The sequence below is a fragment of the Oncorhynchus nerka genome, linkage group LG15 (genome assembly GCF_034236695.1).
Source record: "Oncorhynchus nerka isolate Pitt River linkage group LG15, Oner_Uvic_2.0, whole genome shotgun sequence".
NCBI classification, from domain to species: domain Eukaryota; kingdom Metazoa; phylum Chordata; class Actinopteri; order Salmoniformes; family Salmonidae; genus Oncorhynchus; species Oncorhynchus nerka.
The window spans coordinates 16,610,008-16,629,980 of record NC_088410.1 but is presented as its reverse complement, the minus strand read 5'-3'; the positions used below and the strand labels follow the sequence as shown (position 1 = coordinate 16,629,980).

Below are 19,973 nucleotides of genomic sequence, written 5' to 3'. Positions count from 1 at the left end.
GCCACAGGGTTAGAGACATGCAACACAATGACAGGCAGGAAGGAGAGAGAAGAGAGAACGAGAGAGTGAAAGAGTAGGGGAGAGAAGAGAGAACGAGAGAGTGAAAGAGTAGGGGAGAGAAGAGATAACGAGAGAGTGAAAGAGTAGGGGAGAGAAGAGAGAACGAGAGAGTGAAAGAGTAGGGGAGAGAAGAGAGAGAAGAGAGTGAAAGAGTAGGGGAGAGAGAGAGAGAAGAGAAAGAGTAGGGAGAGAAGAGAGAACGAGAGAGTGAAAGAGTAGGGGAGAGTGGGAAGAGAAGAGAGCAAAATGTTCAATTTCACAAACAGTCAGTTACAGAGAGAGAGACAGTTGGAGAGACAGAGGAGTGGTCAAACAGATCATACAGACATTCACACTGACACACAAACAATCACACATGCAGATTGGAACAACACGCATAGTTTCCATAGAAAGACATATGTAACATGTATTCTTTTGTATTGAGACATTATCAATTAATAAAAACTATATAAATGTATAACCATGGAAACCACAACAGAGGGGTTGATTGACATGGACAATAACTTCAAAAATACAGAAATTAACACCAGGCGACAGGTTTGATAGGACGTAGCTAACTTTCAATACGACCTGCTTGCTAAAATCCCTGCTTGCTCACGTTAGTTAGTTTGTTTCCATTCTGACTTGCAAGCTAACGTCAGCTAGCATTCGAGGGCGGACTGTTCTCATGAACGTTTATTGTGTCATGTAAAAATAAATGAAGGATCCAACTATGTTGGTAATTTGTCTCATGTCTCACTACTGCAGTATGCTACTGATTGTCCGTATGCTAAGAGCAACAAACCCACACAGGCTAAACGTGAAAGCATCCAGCACTGATTAGCTTTCATTAGCTATATTAATGCTATAAACCACTGATAATGTTCTGAAATAACATTATATATTTCTTTGATTGTATAGTCTTAGCAAGCTCTTTGGTAGCAAGCTAAGCTTTTTCAGCTATAATGTTCAGCTACCTCGCTAGCTTTAGAAACGTTAGCTTAGCTAGCAACCCGTCTCAGGCTGCTGGCTTCCTAAGTGACAGTGGATGACAAATCAAGTGTTGGTGGAAAAAACCCAGGAAATAGTCATCCCCAGAAAGTCCCCCGCAATGTGACCCTCGAGCCAAAGGCCTATGATCATTTCAGCACATTTCAAACAGCTGATTAATCAATGTAATCGAGGTAAAGAGCAGAGTTCACGTGATCAATGAATACAATACACTGTAGTTAATGTTATATTAATGTTCACACAGCCTTAACACATACATGCTATATCATCCACAATAACACATGCTTTTGAATTCATTAATATCCACATCAACGTGAGATTGTTGTTGTGTTAGGATTCATTCATCTGCTGGCTGCTGGCTTGTGACGTTTTATAAAGGCAGCAAGGAACTAACTCTCCTCTACCTTTCTCATTAATCCATCCACCCATTCATTCCTTCCTTCCCTTTGCTCACTTTATCCCTCCACCCACCTACTCTATTCCCTTCCCTGTCGACCCCTCCCCCCAATCCCTCTCACCTTTACTAGTGCGTGATACTTTGAGTCCGGGTGTCTCACCCTCTCCCCCATCCTCTCTCCTCTCTTTCTTCCCTCTCACCTTTACTAGTGCGTGATGCTTTGAGTCCGGGTGTCTCACCCTCTCCCCCATCCTCCCTCCTCTCTTTCTTCCCTCTCACCTTTACTAGTGCGTGCTGCTATCAATCCGGGAGTCTCTCCCAGGTCATTGTGGATCTCCACGTCGGCTCCAAACACGATCAGAGCCTTGATCAGTTCCATGTGGTCCATCTGTAAGTAGCGAAACAGCAGGGGTCAGAGAGTAAAGGTCAAGGAAGGGAAAGAGGGGTCAGAGAGAAAAACAAGGGGTCATGAACGGATAGGGACTATGTAGTGTCCAAATTCTAACCCTAGACCGTACCCCTAATCATTCCCGTCTAACCCTAGACCGTACCCCTAATCATTCCCGTCTAACCCTAGACCGTACCCCTAATCATTCCCGTCTAACTCTAGACCGTACCCCTAATCATTCCCGTCTAACCCTAGACCGTACCCCTAATCATTCCCAATCTAACCCTAGACCGTACACCTAATCATTCCATCTAACCCTAGACCGTACCCCTAATCATTCCCAATCTAACCCTAGACCGTACACCTAATCATTCCCATCTAACCCTAGACCCCTAATCATTCCCTCTAACCCTAGACCGTACCCCTAATCATTCCCGTCTAACCCTAGACCGTACCCCTAATCATTCCCGTCTAACCCTAGACCGTACCCCTAATCATTCCCGTCTAACCCTAGACCGTACCCCTAATCATTCCCGTCTAACCCTAGACCGTACCCCTAATCATTCCCTTCTAACCCTAGACCGTACCCCTAATCATTCCCGTCTAACACTAGACCGTACCCCTAATCATTCCCGTCTAACCCTAGACCGTACCCCTAATCATTCCCTTCTAACCCTAGACCGTACCCCTAATCATTCCCGTCTAACCCTAGACCGTACCCCTAATCATTCCCGTCTAACCCTAGACCGTACCCCTAATCATTCCCGTCTAACCCTAGACCGTACCCCTAATCATTCCCGTCTAACCCTAGACCGTACCCCTAATCATTCCCGTCTAACCCTAGACCGTACCCCTAATCATTCCCATCTAACCCTAGACCGTACCCCTAATCATTCCCGTCTAACCCTAGACCGTACCCCTAATCATTCCCGTCTAACTCTAGACCACATATGTCTAGATCAAGGCCCTTCTAACCCAGCCGGCCCGCAAGAAGGTTTTAATCCCCTGGGATGATCTAACCCTTAGAACCGGATGACCGCAGCAATCATTCCGTCTAACCTTTTACCGCACCCCTAATCATTCCCACAATGCAACCCTGAGACCGAGCAGTAGGCCTAATCATTCCAGCAGTCTAACCACAGTAAAATTAACCAGATACCCATCAAAAATGGCAAAACGGAAGGTAACCCTAGACCGTTTCAAACAATGGGATTCCCATTAAACCACTAGCTGGAAAACCTGTGTGTCTTCTGTGTGGAATCATTCCTGAAAGAGTCAATCCCATTATGAAACGTAACACCGGACAAAAACATTCCCATGGAACAAAGGCTACAAGTCTAGATATCATCATTCCAGAGGAATTAAAACGAGGCCTCAATCATTCCAGGCTCCCTTCAAAAAAGCCAAATCACAAGGCCAGGCTGCTGTCAACCCAGTTTTATTTTGGCAGAAGAGATCCCTAATCATTCCCCATTTACGGAGGGGATTTCTCAACCCTGACATGATTAATCATTCCCTCTAACCCTAGAAAAACCAACCTTTTTAAATCAGTCTGAGCAGAAACCCATTGCCGTACCCAGTTGTCCATTCCCATCTAACCCTAGACAGCGTGAAAAAGGGAAAAGATTTTATCATATTCCTTGGCCCATCTTACCGACATTTCTGACATTGCCCAGTTGTCAATTTTCATTCCCGTCTAACCTAAGCGTGACAGAGGAGTTTTTGGCTTTACGTCCTATGCATGGCACAACTAATGATTTGTCTGAAGAGGTGTCAAGATGTGTAAATGAGATGGAGCTGCCTTGAAAACTCGTGGGTTTGACAACCGATTCCCTAATCATTCCCGTCTAACCCTAGGACCGGACCCCTAATCATTCCCGAAAAATGCAAGAGGAAAACCCGACAGGTGACCGACCCCTAATCATTCCCAGGAAGCGTTGTGCGGTAAAGCCTTGAAAATGGAGCCCTAATGAGCATCAATCATTCCCAGTTAACCCTAGAGCCAATCATTCCCGTTTGAACCCGCCAGTTCAATCATTCCTGACGGAGTCTAACCCGGAGACCGTGACCCTAATCATTCCCAGAGGTCTAACCCTAGACCGTACCCCTAATGTTTCCCAGCTTCCTGATCATTCACAACTAACCCTAGACCGAAATCATTCCCATCTAACCCTAGACCTGTACCCCTAATCATTCTGAATGCAATAAACCTAGCTGCAGGGTCCCCTAATCATTCCCTTCTAACCCTCACCTGATATGTACAGTACAGTAATCATTTAAAACCAAACTAACCCTAGACCGATGCCCCTAATCATTCCCAGCTCTAACCCTAGACCGTACCCTAATCATTCTAATCATTCCCGAGCAACCCTAATCAAAATAACCCTGCTTGCCCTAATCATTCCCTAGACCGTTTCCCGCTAACCCTTGAGACAAAAAGCAGTAACCCTAATCATTCCTGTTGACGTCTAACCCCTCCAAATGACCGTTGACCCCTAATCATTCCCTGAGGGCAAACCCTGGGTGCCGTCAGTTCCCCCCCTAATCATTCCCGTCTAACCCTAGACCGTACCCTAATCATTCCACATAACCTAACCCTAATCAACCTGTACAAACCCACACAGAAGTCATTACCGCTAACACCTCCACTCCCTAATCTGATTTCCCTCAACCCTAGCCTTACCCCTAACATTGATGAACTTGTGGAAAAGATGGGACACCCCAAATCATTCCTCAAACCCTGAGACCGTACCCCTAATCATTCCAGTTCAACCCTTAGACCGTTAAAATAATCATTCCCGTCTAACCCTAGACCGTTACCCCTAATCATTCCCGATTAATAACCCTTTATTTTTTTGTATTTCAATCCCCTAATCATTCCCGTCTAACCCTAGAAAATTGCCGAAGTAAATTTAGCCCCTTTTGCTTCCCGTCTAAATAGAAAATAATCATCCCGTCTAACTGATGGACCGTACCCTAATCATTCCCGTCTAACCCTAGACCGATATTTAATCATTTGTCTTCTAACCCTAAAGACCGACAGAGCCATAAGAAAATATTCCCCCTAATCTGATCATATTGTAATATATTTGTCTTTTCACCCTAGACCGTTCCCTAATCATTCCATTTAACCCTAGACCGTAGTCCGGCCCTCATTTGTAGCTGATTTAACCCTAGACCGTCCCCCTAATCATTCCCGTCTAACCTAGACCGTACCCCTAATCATTCCCGTCTAACCCTAGACCGTACCCCTAATCATTCCCGTCTAACCCTAGACCGTACCCCTAATCATTCCCGTCTAACCCTAGACCGTACCCTAATCATTCCCGTCTAACCCTAGACCGTACCCCTAATCATTCCCATCTAACCCTAGACCGTCCCCTAATCATTCCCGTCTAACATTCCCGTCCTAGACCCCCTAATCATTCCCAGTCTAACCCTAGACCGTACCCCTAATCATTCCCGTCTAACCCTAGACCGTACCCCTAATCATTCCCGTCTAACCCTAGACCGTACCCCTAATCATTCCCGTCTAACCCTAGACCGTACCCCTAATCATTCCCGTCTAACCCTAGACCGTACCCCTAATCATTCCCGTCTAACCCTAGACCGTACCCCTAATCATTCCCATCTAACCCTAGACCGTACCCCTAATCATTCCCGTCTAACCCTAGACCGTACCCCTAATTATTCCCATCTAACCCTAGACCGTACCCCTAATCATTCCCGTCTAACCCTAATCATTCCCGTCTAACCCTAGACCGTACCCCTAATCATTCCCGTCTAACCCTAGACCGTACCCCTAATCATTCCCGTCTAACCCTAGACCGTACCCCTAATCATTCCCGTCTAACCCTAGACCGTACCCCTAATCATTCCCGTCTAACCCTAGACCGTACCCCTAATCATTCCCGTCTAACCCTAGACCGTACCCCTAATCATTCCCGTCTAACCCTAGACCGTACCCCTAATCATTTGTCATATTGTTGAGAGGATTCATATGTTTGAGATAAAGAGGAAGGTTACCGAAGCATTAAACTCCCACTGAGTGCAACAAACACACCCTCCCTAACTTCATAGGCAGGGCCGTGTTTCCTCTGTGTGTGTGACACACACACACACACTCCCTACCTTCATAGCCCGAGGCAGGGCCGTGTTTCCTCTATGTGTGACACACACACACACACACACACACACACACACACACTCCCTTCATAGCCAGAGCAGTGTTTCCTCTCTGTGTGTGAGACACACACACCCTCCCTACCTTCATAGCCAGGGCCTTGTTGCCCCTATGACACACACACACACACACACACACACACACACACCCTTCATAGCCAGAGCAGTGTTTCCTCTCTGTGTGTGAGACACACACACACACCCTCCCTACCTTCATAGCCAGGGCCGTGTTTCCCCTCTTTGACACACACACACACCACATACCTTCATAGCCAGATGCAGGGCTGTGTTCCCATCCTGACCCTTGAGGTTGGGTTCCCCCCCGTGTGTGAGCAGCACCATGGAAGCATCGAAGCGCCCCCTCTTGGTCAGGACGTGCAGTGCACTCTCCCCTGTCTTACTGAGGTAGTTCACCAAGCAACCTCGTTCCAGCAGCGTACGACACATCTAGAGGAGGGAGGGGAATGGGTAGAGAAAGGGGGGAGGGAGGGGAATGGGTAGAGAAGTAGAGGGGGAGGGAGGGGAATGGTAGAGAAAGGGGGAGAAGTAGAGGGGAGGGAGGGGAATGGGTAGAGAAGTAGAGGGGGGGAGGGGAATGGGTAGAGAAAGGGGGAGAAGTAGAGGGGAGGGAGGGTAATAGGTAGAGAAAGGGGGAGAAGTAGAGGGGAGGGCGGGGAATGGGTAGAGAAAGGGGGAGAAGTAGAGGGGGAGGGAGGGTAATGGGTAGAGAAAGGGGGGAGAAGTAGAGGGGGAGGGAGGGTAATGGGTAGAGAAAGGGGGGAGAAGTAGAGGGGGAGGGAGGGAAAGCATGATAGCCATGTTCAACACAGACTTTAAATAATATCTGTTTGACCATAACTTGATACATAGAAACAAGTAGGTACTTCAGGTTTCAGTATGTTTAACTAGCAACAACATGTTGTCCCCCACAGAATGATACAGCGCCCCCTTGGCCACTCAGTGTAGTTTAGTCAAACGTTGGATCTCCACAGCGAGATGCATTCACCCCAGTATCCTGTTTCTCATGAGGAGAAGCATATACAGTACAAAGTGTCAGGACTGGAGCTCAACGGGACAGGAGAAATGCTCGTTCAAACCTTCTCAGTTCAGCTGAGTACTATATCGCCCCCGTCGGGCCAATCAGATGCCGGATCTCCATGGCAAGACGCATCATTCACCAGAGTTTCGTAAAAAATGTCAAATAAATCAGGCGAGTGGTGTCTGAGATATGGCGTGTGATTAACCCACAGTGCCCAGTAGGGCGTCCACCCACAGTGCCCAGTAGGGCGTCCACCCACAGTGCCCAGTAGGGCGTCCACCCACAGTGCCCAGTAGGGCGTCCACCCACAGTGCCCAGTAGGGCGTCCACCCACAGTGCCCAGTAGGGCGTCCACCCACAGTGCCCAGTAGGGCGTCCACCCACAGTGCCCAGTAGGGCGTCCACCCACAGTGCTCAGTAGGGCGTCCACCCACAGTGCTCAGAGTGACAGAAATCACATCTAGATGAAGGTAATTGATCGTAACATAACGTGCAGCTCCTGTAATGAAGCAGCCAATAAAACGTCATGTAAAACACTAGGATGAGTTTCTACTATGACTCATGTGGCTTTGGCTTCTGGACAACGAAAGAACGTCGAAAACCAATACAACAGGAGAGAAACGCTAGTCTCAATGGGGAAGACTTTATAACATAACTGCTTTCATGTTTGTATGGTGGGATTTTGACTCGGCTACTTTGAAGCAAGGTGGGACATGCCTCATAATATGAAGTAAAACGTTCAGGTTTCAAACAACCAAGTATATGTTTTCAAAATGCATGCTGCCTCCAGCTCATTGTAAAGTGGTGGGTGACACGTTGATAGCCTCCCTACCGTTGCTTATGCACTGGAACGGCGATTGGGAGGTGCATTTCAATTACCAATTAAGATTTTAAAAATTGTAGCATTTCTTTTCACAAAATTAGGCAAATTAAACTATAGACAGACAATTTGTCAGGCAAAACATTAATTTATCGTTGTTACATCGGCCAAATGTGGGTAAATGGAAACCCTGGTAAGCAGCCAGTTAGTAGGTACGAACGGACGGATCCACAGTTCCTCCCATATTATCATGTTAGTAGGTACGAACGGACGGATCCACAGTTCCTCCCATATTATCATGTTAGTAGGTACGAACGGACGGATCCACAGTTCCTCCCATATTATCATGTCAGTAGGTACGAACGGACGGATCCACAGTTCCTCCCATATTATCATGTTAGTAGGTACGAACGGACGGATCCACAGTTCCTCCCATATTATCATGTCAGTAGGTACGAACGGACGGATCCACAGTTCCTCCCATATTATCATGTTAGTAGGTACGAACGGACGGATCCACAGTTCCTCCCATATTATCATGTTAGTAGGTACGAACGGACGGATCCACAGTTCCTCCCATATTATCATGTTAGTAGGTACGAACGGACGGATCCAGAGTTCCTCCCATATTATCATGTTAGTAGGTACGAACGGACGGATCCACAGTTCCTCCCATATTACCATGTTAGTAGGTTCCTCCCATATTACCATGTTAGTAGGTACGAACGGACGGATCCACAGTTCCTCCCATATTATCATGTTAGTAGGTACGAACGGACGGATCCACAGTTCCTCCCATATTATCATGGAGGAGCAATTCAAATAATTATCACAACTCATTTTGGGGGAAAAAGTATAAGTGTAATTGTAAAGTGTTCCCCTCTACCCCTGCAGTCTTGTCATTGTAAAGTGTTCCCCTCTGCTGTCTTGTCATTGTAAGTGTTCCCCTCTACCTCTGCAGTCTTGCACCAGTGTAGGGGGGTTCCTCCATAGACGGCATCTTCTACCTGTAGCTGACCTGGGTCTGCATCCAGGACAGCCTCAGCACAACTAGAGGGAGGGAGAGAGAGGGAGCGAAAGAGCAGGAAGAGAGCAGGAGAGCAGGAAGAGAGGAGGGAGAGAGCAGGAGAGGAGGGAGAGAGGAGGGAGAGAGGAGGGAGAGAGCAGGAAGAGAGGAGGGAGAGGGGGATCCACAGTTCCTCCCAGAGCAGGAAGAGAGGAGGGAGAGAGCAGGAAGAGAGGGGAGAGAGTTCCTCCCATATTACCAGGAGAGAGAAGCAGGATCCAGAGAGTAGGAAGGGAGAGAGTTCAGGAGAGAGAGGGGGAGAAAAGCAGGAAGAGAGCAGGGTCAGAGAGCAGGAAGAGCAGTCTTGAAGAGTGTAGGGGGTTCCTCCAGAGAGCAGGAAGAGAGCAGGAAGCCTCAGCACAGAGGGAGGGAGAGAGAGGGAGAAAGAGCAGGAGAGAGAGCAGGAAGAGGCAGGAGAGAGGGAGGGAGGAGAGAGAGGGAGAGAGGAGAGCAGGAGAGAGAGGGAGAGGAGGGAGAGCAGGGAGAGAGGGAGAGAGGAGGAGGAGCAGGGAGAGAGAGGGAGAGAGAGCAGGGAGAGCAGGGAGAGAGCAGGAGAGAGGAGGAAGAGAGCAGGGAGAGGAGAGAGGAGGAGAGAGGAGGAGAGGAGGGAGAGAGAGAGAGGAGGGAGAGAGGGAGGGAGAGAGAGGGAGAGAGGGAGAGCGAGAGAGGAGGGAGAGAGGAGAGAGAGGAGGGAGAGAGCGAGAGAGGAGGGAGAGAGCGAGAGAGGAGGGAGAGAGCGAGAGAGGAGGAGAGAGGGAGAGAGGAGCGAGAGAGGAGGAGAGAGCGAGGGAGGAGGAGAGGAGGAGAGCGAGAGAGGAGGAGGAGGGAGGAGGGAGAGAGGAGGGAGGAGCGAGAGAGGAGGAGAGAGAGAGGAGAGAGAGGAGGAGAGAGCGAGAGCGGAGAGAGAGAGAGAGGGAGGAGGAGAGAGAGAGAGAGAGGAGGAGAGCGAGAGAGGAGGAAGAGAGCGAGAGAGGAGGAAGAGAGCGAGAGAGGAGGAAGAGAGCGAGAGAGGAGGAAGAGAGCGAGAGAGGAGGGAGAGAGCGAGAGAGGAGGAAGAGAGCGAGAGAGGAGGAAGAGAGCGAGAGAGGAGGAAGAGAGCGAGAGAGGAAGAAGAGAGCGAGAGAGGAGGAAGAGATCGAGAGAGGAGGAAGAGATCGAGAGAGGAGGAAGAGATCGAGAGAGGAGGAAGAGAGCGAGAGAGGAGGAAGAGAGCGAGAGAGGAGGAAGAGCGAGAGAGAGGAAGAGAGCAATGGAGGAGAGAGCGAGAGAGGAGGAGAGAAGAGAGGCTGAAACCCCAGGAGAGAGAGCGAGAGAGGAGGAAGAGAGCGAGAAAGGAGGAAGAGAGCGAGAGAGGAGGAAGAGAGCGAGAGAGGAGGAAGAGAGCGAGAGAGGAAGAAGAGAGCGAGAGAGGAAGAAGAGAGCGAGAGAGGAGGAAGAGAGCGAGAGAGGAAGAAGAGGGGTAGAAAGAAGAGTGAGAGAATTGTAAACAATGTAGTGGAATCTTGTTTGACCTATCCAGTGCCTTCACATCTGCAAACACTGTGGGGAAAACAGGAGCTAGGGGGTAGATTTGGGACGGGGCAATCTCCTCTCACCACTCTACCACCAATAAGTGTTCTCCATTCTCCCTTAGCTAATGAAAGAGCCAATCAACATTCATCACCATTCCCTCTTTGCCCATCAGTGCCCTCACCTCTTCTCACTGTACTTCATGGCGGCGTGGATTGGGTAGCCCCTGCTCCCGATGATGTCACAGCGGGCTCCTCCCCCCAGGAGTGCGTTCACGGCCTCTACCCTCCCAAGGCGACAAGAGACATGGAGGGGCGTCTCCCCCGCCCCGTTCAGCTCATTCACCCCCGCACACATCCTACTGCACAGCGCCTAGAGGGAGAGAGACCAAAAGCAGACACATTTTAATAGGGACCTTGCTCCAATTTCAACATTTTAATTGCAATGTATACGTTTCTGATGAAGGCCATCAATATATGTTTTTAACTTGAAAAAGTGAATAAACATTGCATGTTTAACTGCGAGTGAGATCGTGACTATTCCCTCCCAAATGTGTATAGAAACCCCAGGCTGAAACCCCAGGCTGAAACCCCAGGCTGAAACCCCAGGCTGAAACCCCATTTAAAAGAAGGAAGGAAGTCTTGTAGCTAAACTGAATGCAGGGAACAGACAGCGTTGTGTCCTAACAGCTATAGAGAGGTGACCCAGAGTCCTCAGTCTGACCTGTATAACAGCAGCCGGGTCCTGTCCCTGTCCTAACAGCTATAGAGAGGTGACCCAGAGTCCTCAGTCTGACCTGTATAACAGCAGCAGGGTCCTGTCCCTGTCCTAACAGCTATAGAGAGGTGACCCAGAGTCCTCAGTCTGACCTGTATAACAGCAGCAGGGTCCTGTCCCTGTCCTAACAGCTATAGAGAGGTGACCCAGAGTCCTCAGTCTGACCTGTATAACAGCAGCAGGGTCCCTGTCCTAACAGCTATAGAGAGGTGACCCAGAGTCCTCAGTCTGACCTGTATAACAGCAGCAGGGTCCTGTCCCTGTCCTAACAGCTATAGAGAGGTGACCCAGAGTCCTCAGTCTGACCTGTATAACAGCAGCAGGGTCCTGTCCCTGTCCTAACAGCTATAGAGAGGTGACCCAGAGTCCTCAGTCTGACCTGTATAACAGCAGCCGGGTCCTGTCCCTGTCCTAACAGCTATAGAGAGGTGACCCAGAGTCCTCAGTCTGACCTGTATAACTCCTAACAGCTATAGACAGCACCCAGGGTCCTGTCCCTGTCCTAACAGCTATAGAGAGGTGACCCAGAGTCCTCAGTCTGACCTGTATAACAGCAGCCGGGTCCTGTCCTAACAGTTCTGGGCCCCAGCAGAGTATCGGAGACACAGAGCTCTAATACTTCAACACTGCAAAGCAGAGTTTCATTCAATAGCAATCAAACAGAAGAAGAAAACAGGCCAAGACAAGCAGGAACCTGAATCTGTCCAACGAGAAACTCTCTTTTGCTACAGTGTGGACTAATGAGTAGCACCCAGCACTGGACTAAAAGAACTGGCACAGCCCTGCCTTGCCTTGGCAGGAGTGTCAATGTCCCCTTTGAGACTAGATACCTGTGACTGGCACAACCCTGCCTTGCCTTGGCAGGAGTGTCAATGTCCCCTTTGAGACTAGATACCTGTGACTGGCACAGCCCTGCCTTGCCTTGGCAGGAGTGTCAATGTCCCCTTTCTGAGACTGGATACCTGTGACTGGCACAACCCCCCGCTGCCTGGTTGATGTTAGCCTGCCGTTAGCCTGCCGTTAGCCTGTTGTAGCAGGCATGAGACAAACGCCTGAGTGGAGTTCACACATTTTCAGTAGAAAAAGGAAGCTAGGTTGAAAATAGCTGTATCCCTGGAAACCGGAAAATGGGGTTGTTGGCAACTCCACTCAGGCCAGCCTGCCCTATTCCCATGTAATGCAGTGTCTATGACTGTCATATTGGTATCGGTACAAACTGGAACTTGTTACAGTGCATGGGACCTCTTTGTACACACACACACACACACACTTGAGTCCTGTTTGACAGCACAGTGCATGGGCGTCTTACTGAGTATACCAAACATTAGGAACACCTTCCTAATATTGAGTTGCCCACCCCCATTAACACAAACCAGTGTGCCTGGCAACTAACATACCCAGTTAAATATTTTGTCTGCCCATTCATCCTCTGAATGACACAGACACACAATCCATGTCTCAACTGTCTCAAGGCTTCAACATCCTTCTTTAACCTGTCTCCTCCCCTTCATCTACACTGATTGAAGTGGATTTAACAAGTGACATCAACGAGGAATCATAGACGGACCAGGTGAAAGCCATGTCATGGAAAGAGCAGGTGTTCTTAATGTTGTGGATACTCACTGTGGACGTGTTTAACTAGTAAACAAACAACAATTTCACCAACTGGGGACATTTTGTTAGTCCTCACGAGGTCAAATGCTAATATAGGGTGTTTAGGGTAAAGGTTAGAATAAGTGTTAAAATTACGTTAAGGGTTAAGGTTAGGGTAAGAGTACGGGTTAGTTTTAGGGTTTACACCGGATTTTGAATGGGACTGAATTGTGTGTCCCCACAAGATTAGCTGTACACGACTCTGTGTGTGTGTGGTGTGTCACCTGTATAATAGTAGCAGAGTCCTGCTTGGCGGCACAATGCATTGGAGTCTCCCCGTTCTTGTCTTTGATGTCGGTGCGAGCCTGGCATTCCTCCAGCAGCTCTCTGACACACGCCACTTCCCCCCGCTCACACGCCAGGTGTAATGGGGTCTGACCAGCACCGTCCCTGGCATTGATCTGGCTGGAGAGGAGGAGCGTGAAGCATCAGTATGATTAGGGAGAGAGGAGAGGGTGAGGAGTGTGAAGCATCAGTATGATTAGGGAGAGAGGAGAGGGTGGGGAGTGTGAAGCATCAGTATGATTAGGGAGAGAGGAGAGGAGGAGTGTGAAGCATCAGTATGATTAGGGAGAGAGGAGAGGAGAAGCATCAGTATGATTAGGGAGAAGGAGAGGAGGATTCATCAGTATGATGGGAGAGGAGAGGGTGAAGCATCAGTATGATTAGGGAGAGAGGAAGGGAGGGAGACCATCGCTCATTTTAAAATCAACATATTCCCTATTGCTCAAGCCACAATATCGGTTAACTCAGAACTAAAGTCTCATGTAAATCTCTCTCTCTCTCTCTCTCTCTCTCTGTAATTTGTCCAAATAACCAGTGACGAAAACCCCCAAACCTACTGCTGCTAGTTATCTCACCCATCACATTCCTTCCTGACAGATTCTACAGTAGCAGTTCTGTTGACGCAGATCTGTCCGAGGGATTACTCACTGCTTTACAGCAACTCTTTGGTAATAACATGCTTATAACCACTCCTTTTTACATGCTTATAGCCACACTTTACAACCTCACCTCTGGACGTGGTTGTGCTTCAGGCATTCCCTCAGGCCCGTATCCACGGCGATGTGGGCTGAGCTCCAGTCAGCGTGACTACGGAGGCAGTCTACTATTGGCTGGACTGCCTCTGGCTTGGGGAGGGGGAGGGTCTCGTAGAAGGGACGAAGCTTGAGGGCGTACTGGGGGAACCAGTTCATGGCATCCTCCTCGGAGTTGACCTGAAACAACCTAGGAGAAAGGAAGTGGAGATGTCAACCAAAGATCAGCTGACCCCTGACCAAAGATTGTCCATTATACTGGCAAGATAGAAGATCAACAGTGGAAATATATGTCCTCAAAGATGGAATGCAGGCGTGAGGAGGAGAGATCAGGTGGGACCATTCTAGCCAATGAGAAGACAGATACGCATGTAAACAACAGGAGATTGAGATAGAGGACTCATCTTTGTATCAGTGACATTATAGCATCTGTGACAGCCTCAATGGTGTTGCCCAGGCTATCTCCATTCTAAAGCAGACAATTTTCTTCTTCGTTGGCTGATTGCTCCGAACTGATAGGAATCCCCACCCAGTTGACTACTTAAAAATTGTGGAAGCCCTCAATGGCAATGTCCATGTTAAAACGGGGTATATCCATGATGAGTCCTCTATGACAACAGGCACAACTCCGACAGTTGTTTCTTTCAACGTTGCTGAAATGCCACGTGCGTCCACTTATATTAGCGCAGTCCTAACAACCTAACCCTTAGGGAAGATCTAGTCGATCAAATAAGCCTCAGGTAGCAATCTATCATATTCAACACTCTCTCATTGAGCTCCATTCAAACATTCCTCACTTCGTGGGCTTATTTTCCATGGACAGATTGTGGGCGGAGTAAAAAGTCTTGTTTCACCTCTTCCTCTCTGCACTCAGATGTTCTACTCTTCTTCCCAAAGTGTCATAATTCACTCACCCTCGGAAAGCCTACGGACTGGGAAATGAAATATAGTGAGTGAGTGCACCCTTTGCTGGGAAGGAGGAGTAGGAAATCGGAAGTAGGAAATGATTTGTGGAAAGATATACAGCTATGGACAAGTGCAAAAGTGTTGCTACAGGTCTCGACGTTGCTGCGCTGGATGTAGCAGGTGCTATGGACAGAACGTTTACTTAGAGAGACTACTTTCTGGAGGACAATGCCATGCTGACTCACGTGAATTCTTAAAGAGATGGTTGGGGCTAAGGCTTAAAAAAGGTCTGCAATGATGTTGAATGGGCGTAAACAAAGAGGGGCTCTAGCCAGCAAGTATGAAAATCTCAGCAAAATAAAAATAAATTTAAGGTCTCTCCACCTCCATCCTCCATCACACTCTCCTCCTGTCCTCTCCCATCCCACTCTCTCTGCCCCCCAACCCACCTCAAGGCGACTGTGGGCGTATCAGGGCACGTGAGCAGGCAGTCCCAACTCTGACAAGGGGTGTTCTTGTACAGCACCATGCGTCCCTCCTCCTTCAGCTTGACTTTCCCCCCTCCGCTGTACTCTGACAGTGGTACTTCCCTGACGCGGTAGGGGTTGGAGAAGAGGTTGGAGACGGCGGACACAGTCTCCATGACTCCCCTTAGAAACTGCATGGTGGTGGCCTGGGTACAGAGAGGAGAGAGAAAAGGAACAGGCTCTGTCTCATTTCATTCTTCCACAATACATCACATTCTCTCTGTTTGCTTCCTTCTCAAAACCCATTGGAGTAGAAGGTTTGAGGGGAGGGTCCTTGGACGACCTCCTCCAATACAGTTGAGAGTTAGGCCTAGGCGAGGAGATTGGATGCAAGGATGCAAGGAATCAAGCAAGGACAAATAGGGGATGATAAGAGTGCAGACAGGGATGGAAATCAGCAAGACGTATTGTGTGATTCCTCACGAAAATAGAGACCAATTCTTCTATGGATTACATTTTGTGAAAATCTCCAAAATCATGGTCTGTCTGGGTTCTAGTTGAGAGGAATCACTGCAAACAGTCAAGATATGAATCTGTGTACAAAGGTCATAATGATGTTTACCTGATCTGGTATCTTCAGTAGTTCTCTCTGGTCTATGAACAACAACAGTGATGCAATCAGACTTGGGTTCAAACACTATTTGAAATCTTTCAAATACTTTGAGCATTCACTTCAGCGTGTCTGTAATGCCAACCCCAAATGGGTGGGTTTTACACATCTGGGACAATTATGTTGGTTCCATTTCACCAGACAAGCTTAATTGAACACAGGTAAATGTATCAAAATGTATTTAAAATAGTATTTGAACCCAGCCCAGCATTTGGTCCCCACCCACTCCCTTGACAACCATGTCCCAACTGCATAGCTAAGCAGCATTATGTGCTTAGCTTGACTAAAGACTACAGAGGGGAGGGGGGGGTGACAATCAAAAACTGAAAGCAAAAGTTTATTTCAAAACTGCCACAGCTTGTGGAGTCAATGTGGAATTGCTTTGCCTTTAGTCCGTTTCCATTGCAAACCTCTTGAATGATAAGGCATTGTCTGGCTCCTTATTCAACGTGAACAAGTGGTGCCATTCATGCAATTCACGAGTCCTGCCAGTTAAAGCGTATGACTCTCTCAGTCCAGTCTCTGAATCAATTCGGCACACATAACATAGCTAGCTTCGCTTAGCTACCGATACAGTCAAGGGCAGAATCACGAAAGAGAACTGACACTGAATGAATATTCTTTCAATTGGAAACAAACGCATTTGTTTCATTGTACTCTTATCTACGATAATCGGTTTAGTTTAGGAAAGAGCTGATCATAAACCTTACCTGATTACTGCGACTCCTCTCCACCAGTGACTGACGACTTTTGATGGGACATCAACTACCGGCTGGCGTTCAACCAACCTTGCTGCAAAGCTTGATTGATGTGAGCTGCACCAATCAGTGAACACGCATTGGAAGGCGTTGCCTACACCAATTTTAGAAAACCAATAAATTAGAGGAGGGGACACAGCGCATAGACTGAATGTGTATCGGACGAAGCGGCCTACTACAGGCTTTTTCATTCACACTCTAAATGGTTAATTAGAGGATTTAGAGAGAAAATCTGACCCTGGATCTGTGTACAGGGGCGTCACAGATTAAAGCAGTTTTTTTGGTAGACATAATAGAATAGAATATTCTAGTTTATTGTTCTCCAGGTACATTTTCTGCACTTCTCAAATCGAGTTTTATTAGTGACATGTTTCAAAAACAACAGATGTAGACTAACGGTTAAATGGTTACTTATGGAACCTTTCCAACGATGCAAAAAAATATAGAGAAATAACAGAACATTTGAAAAATAATAACATGAGGAATAAATACACAATGAGTAACGATATCTTGGCTATATACACGGTGTACCAATACCAAGTCGATGTGCTGGGGTACAAGGTAATGGAGGTAGATATGTACATATAGGTAGGGATAAAGTGACTAGGCAACAGGATAGATAATAAGCAGTAACAGCAGCGTATGTGATCAGTCAAAAGAGTACAAAAAGGGTCCATGCCGAGAGTCGGAGTAGCTATTGATTAATTATTTCACTAACCATTTAGCAGTCTTATTAAGGCTTGGGGGTTTGAAGCTGTTCTGGGTCCTGTTGGTTCAAGACTTGGTGCATCGGTACCGCCTGCCATGCAGTAGCAGAGAACAGTCTATGACTGGGTAGCTGGAGTCTTTGACAGTTTTTAGGGCTCTGAAACCGGCTGGTATAGAGGTCCTGGATGGCAGGGAGCTCGGCCCCAGTGATGTACAGGGCCGTCCTCACTATCCTCTGTAGCGCCTTGTGGTCAAATGCCGAGCAGTAGCCTTACAAAGCGGTGATGCAGCCAGTCAAGACGCTCTCAATGTTTTAGTGGTGTAACATTTTGAGGATCAGAGGATCCATGTGGAATCTTCTCAGCCTCCTGAGGGGGATGACGCGTTGTCGTGCCCTCTTCACGACTGTGTTGGTTTCTGCGGACCATTATAATTCCTTTGTGATGTGGACACTAAGGAACTTGAAGCTCTCGACCTGGTCCACTACAGCCCCATCGATGTGGATGGGGGCCTGCTCGGCCCTCCGTTTCCTGTAGTCCACGATCAGTTCCTTTATCTTCCTGACTTTGATGGAGAGATTGTTGTCCTGGTACCACACTGCCAGGTCTCTGACCTCCTCCCTGGCTGTCTCATCATTGTCAGTGATCAGGCCTACCACCGTCGCAAACTAAATGATGGTGTTTGAGTCGTGAGCGGCCAAGCAGTCGTGGGTGATGAAGGCGTACAGGAGGGGGCTAAGGGGCCCCCGTGTCCGCGTTGAGGGTTAGCGTGGCGGATGTGTTGGTGCCTACCCTCACCACCTGGGGTGGGGGGGGGGGGTGTTAGGAAGTCCAGGATCCAGTTGCAGTGGGAGGTGTTTACGCCCAGCATCCTTAGCTTAGTGGTGAGCATGGATGGCACTATGGTGTTGAACGCTGAGCTGTAGTCAATGAACCTCATTCTCACAGAGGTGTTCCTTTTGTACAGATGTGAAAGGGCAGTGTGGAGTGCACTAGAGATTGCATCATCTGTGGAACTGTTGAGACGGTATGCGATTTGGAGTGGATCCAGGGTGTCTGGGATGATAGTGTTGATGTGAGCCATGACCAGCCTTTCAAAGCATTTCATGGCTACAGATGTGACTGCTACCGGGCGATAGTAATTTAGACAGGTTACAAGGACTATGGTGGTCTGCTTGAAACAAGTAGGTATTACAGACTGGGTCGTGGAGAAGTTGAAACTGTCAGTGAAGACACTTGCCAACTGGTCAGTGCATGCTCTGAGAACGTGTCCTGGTAATCCATCTTGCCCTGCAGCCTTGTGAATGTTAACTTGTTTAAAGATCTTACTCACATCAGCTATGGAGAGTGTGATCACATATTCATCCGGAACAGCTGGTTCTCTCATGCATGGTTTAGTGTTGTTTGTCTCGAAGTGAGCATAGAAGGTATTTTTGGTAGACTTGCGTCACTGGACAGCTCGTGGCTCGGTTTCTCTTTGTAATCCATGATAGTTTGCCATTTCTGCCACATCCGACGAGCATCAGAGCCAGTGTAGTAGAATTTGGTCTTGGTCCTGTATTGACGCTTTTCCTGTTTGATGGTTCGTCAAAGGATGTAGTGGGATTTCTTATAAGCGTCCAAATTAGTGTCATGCTCCTTGAAAGTGGCAGCTCTAGCCTTTAGCTCAGAGCAAATGTTGCCTGTAATCCAATGATTCTGGTTTGGATATGTACGTACAGTCACTGTGGGGATGACGTCGTTGATGCACTTATTAATGAAGCCGGTGACTGATGTGGTAAACTCCTCAATGCCATCAGATGAATCCTGCAACATAGTCCAGTCTGTGAAAACTCTTGGTAAATTGTATGGTCTACAGCTTATCATGAGGTATTCTAACTCTCACTCCATCTAAGGCTAGGACACACTGCCAGGGTTGAGCTGAGGATAAGAGAGTAATGGCCAACTTGATCTATTTTGACAGTTCAAATAGTAGGGAAGGATCTCCTGTGAGAAAAGTTGACTTGATCAGATTGCACATCTTTTTTTAAACAACAACTCTTTCCTCCAAACGCAACTCATCTGCACATGATCCACTTTCCAGTGACAGAAATGTAATAGAAACAATACAATAGAATAGAATAGAATAAATACAATAACATTGAATTTAATAGAATACAATAGAATACAATAAAATATCATAGAATACAATACACTACAATACAATAATATAGAATACAATAAAATAGAATAGAATAGGTCTTCTGCATGACCTTGCTGCTATGCTGATCCTTCCAGACACACTGTTTCTAAATGTATACACACTGAACAAAAATATAAACGTAGCATGCAACAATTTCAAAGATTTTGCTGGGTTACAGTTCATATAAGGAAATCAATCAATTGAATTGAATGAATTAGACCCTAATCTATGGATTTCACATGACTGGTTAGGGGCACAGCCTTGGTCGGCCTGGGAGGGTATCGGCCCACCTACTGGAGAGCTAGGCCCAGCCAATCAGAATGAGTCTTTCCCACAAAAGGGCTTTATTACAGACATAAATACTC

At 47.6% G+C, this 19,973-nt stretch overlaps 1 protein-coding gene across 1 annotated transcript in view; it reads right to left on the bottom strand.

Moving 5' to 3' along the window:
* pla2g6 (phospholipase A2, group VI (cytosolic, calcium-independent)) overlaps positions 1-16,813 on the bottom strand; it is a 30,204-nt gene extending 13,391 nt beyond the window's left edge. The window contains 9 exon segments of the mRNA XM_065001107.1: positions 1,727-1,835; positions 6,282-6,464; positions 8,830-8,926; positions 10,636-10,823; positions 13,106-13,286; positions 13,896-14,108; positions 15,274-15,497; positions 15,914-15,945; positions 16,672-16,813. Coding sequence (XP_064857179.1) covers positions 1,727-1,835; positions 6,282-6,464; positions 8,830-8,926; positions 10,636-10,823; positions 13,106-13,286; positions 13,896-14,108; positions 15,274-15,488 — 1,186 coding nt within the window. The 5' untranslated portion in view covers positions 15,489-15,497; positions 15,914-15,945; positions 16,672-16,813.
* Positions 16,814-19,973: the final 3,160 nt, after the last annotated feature.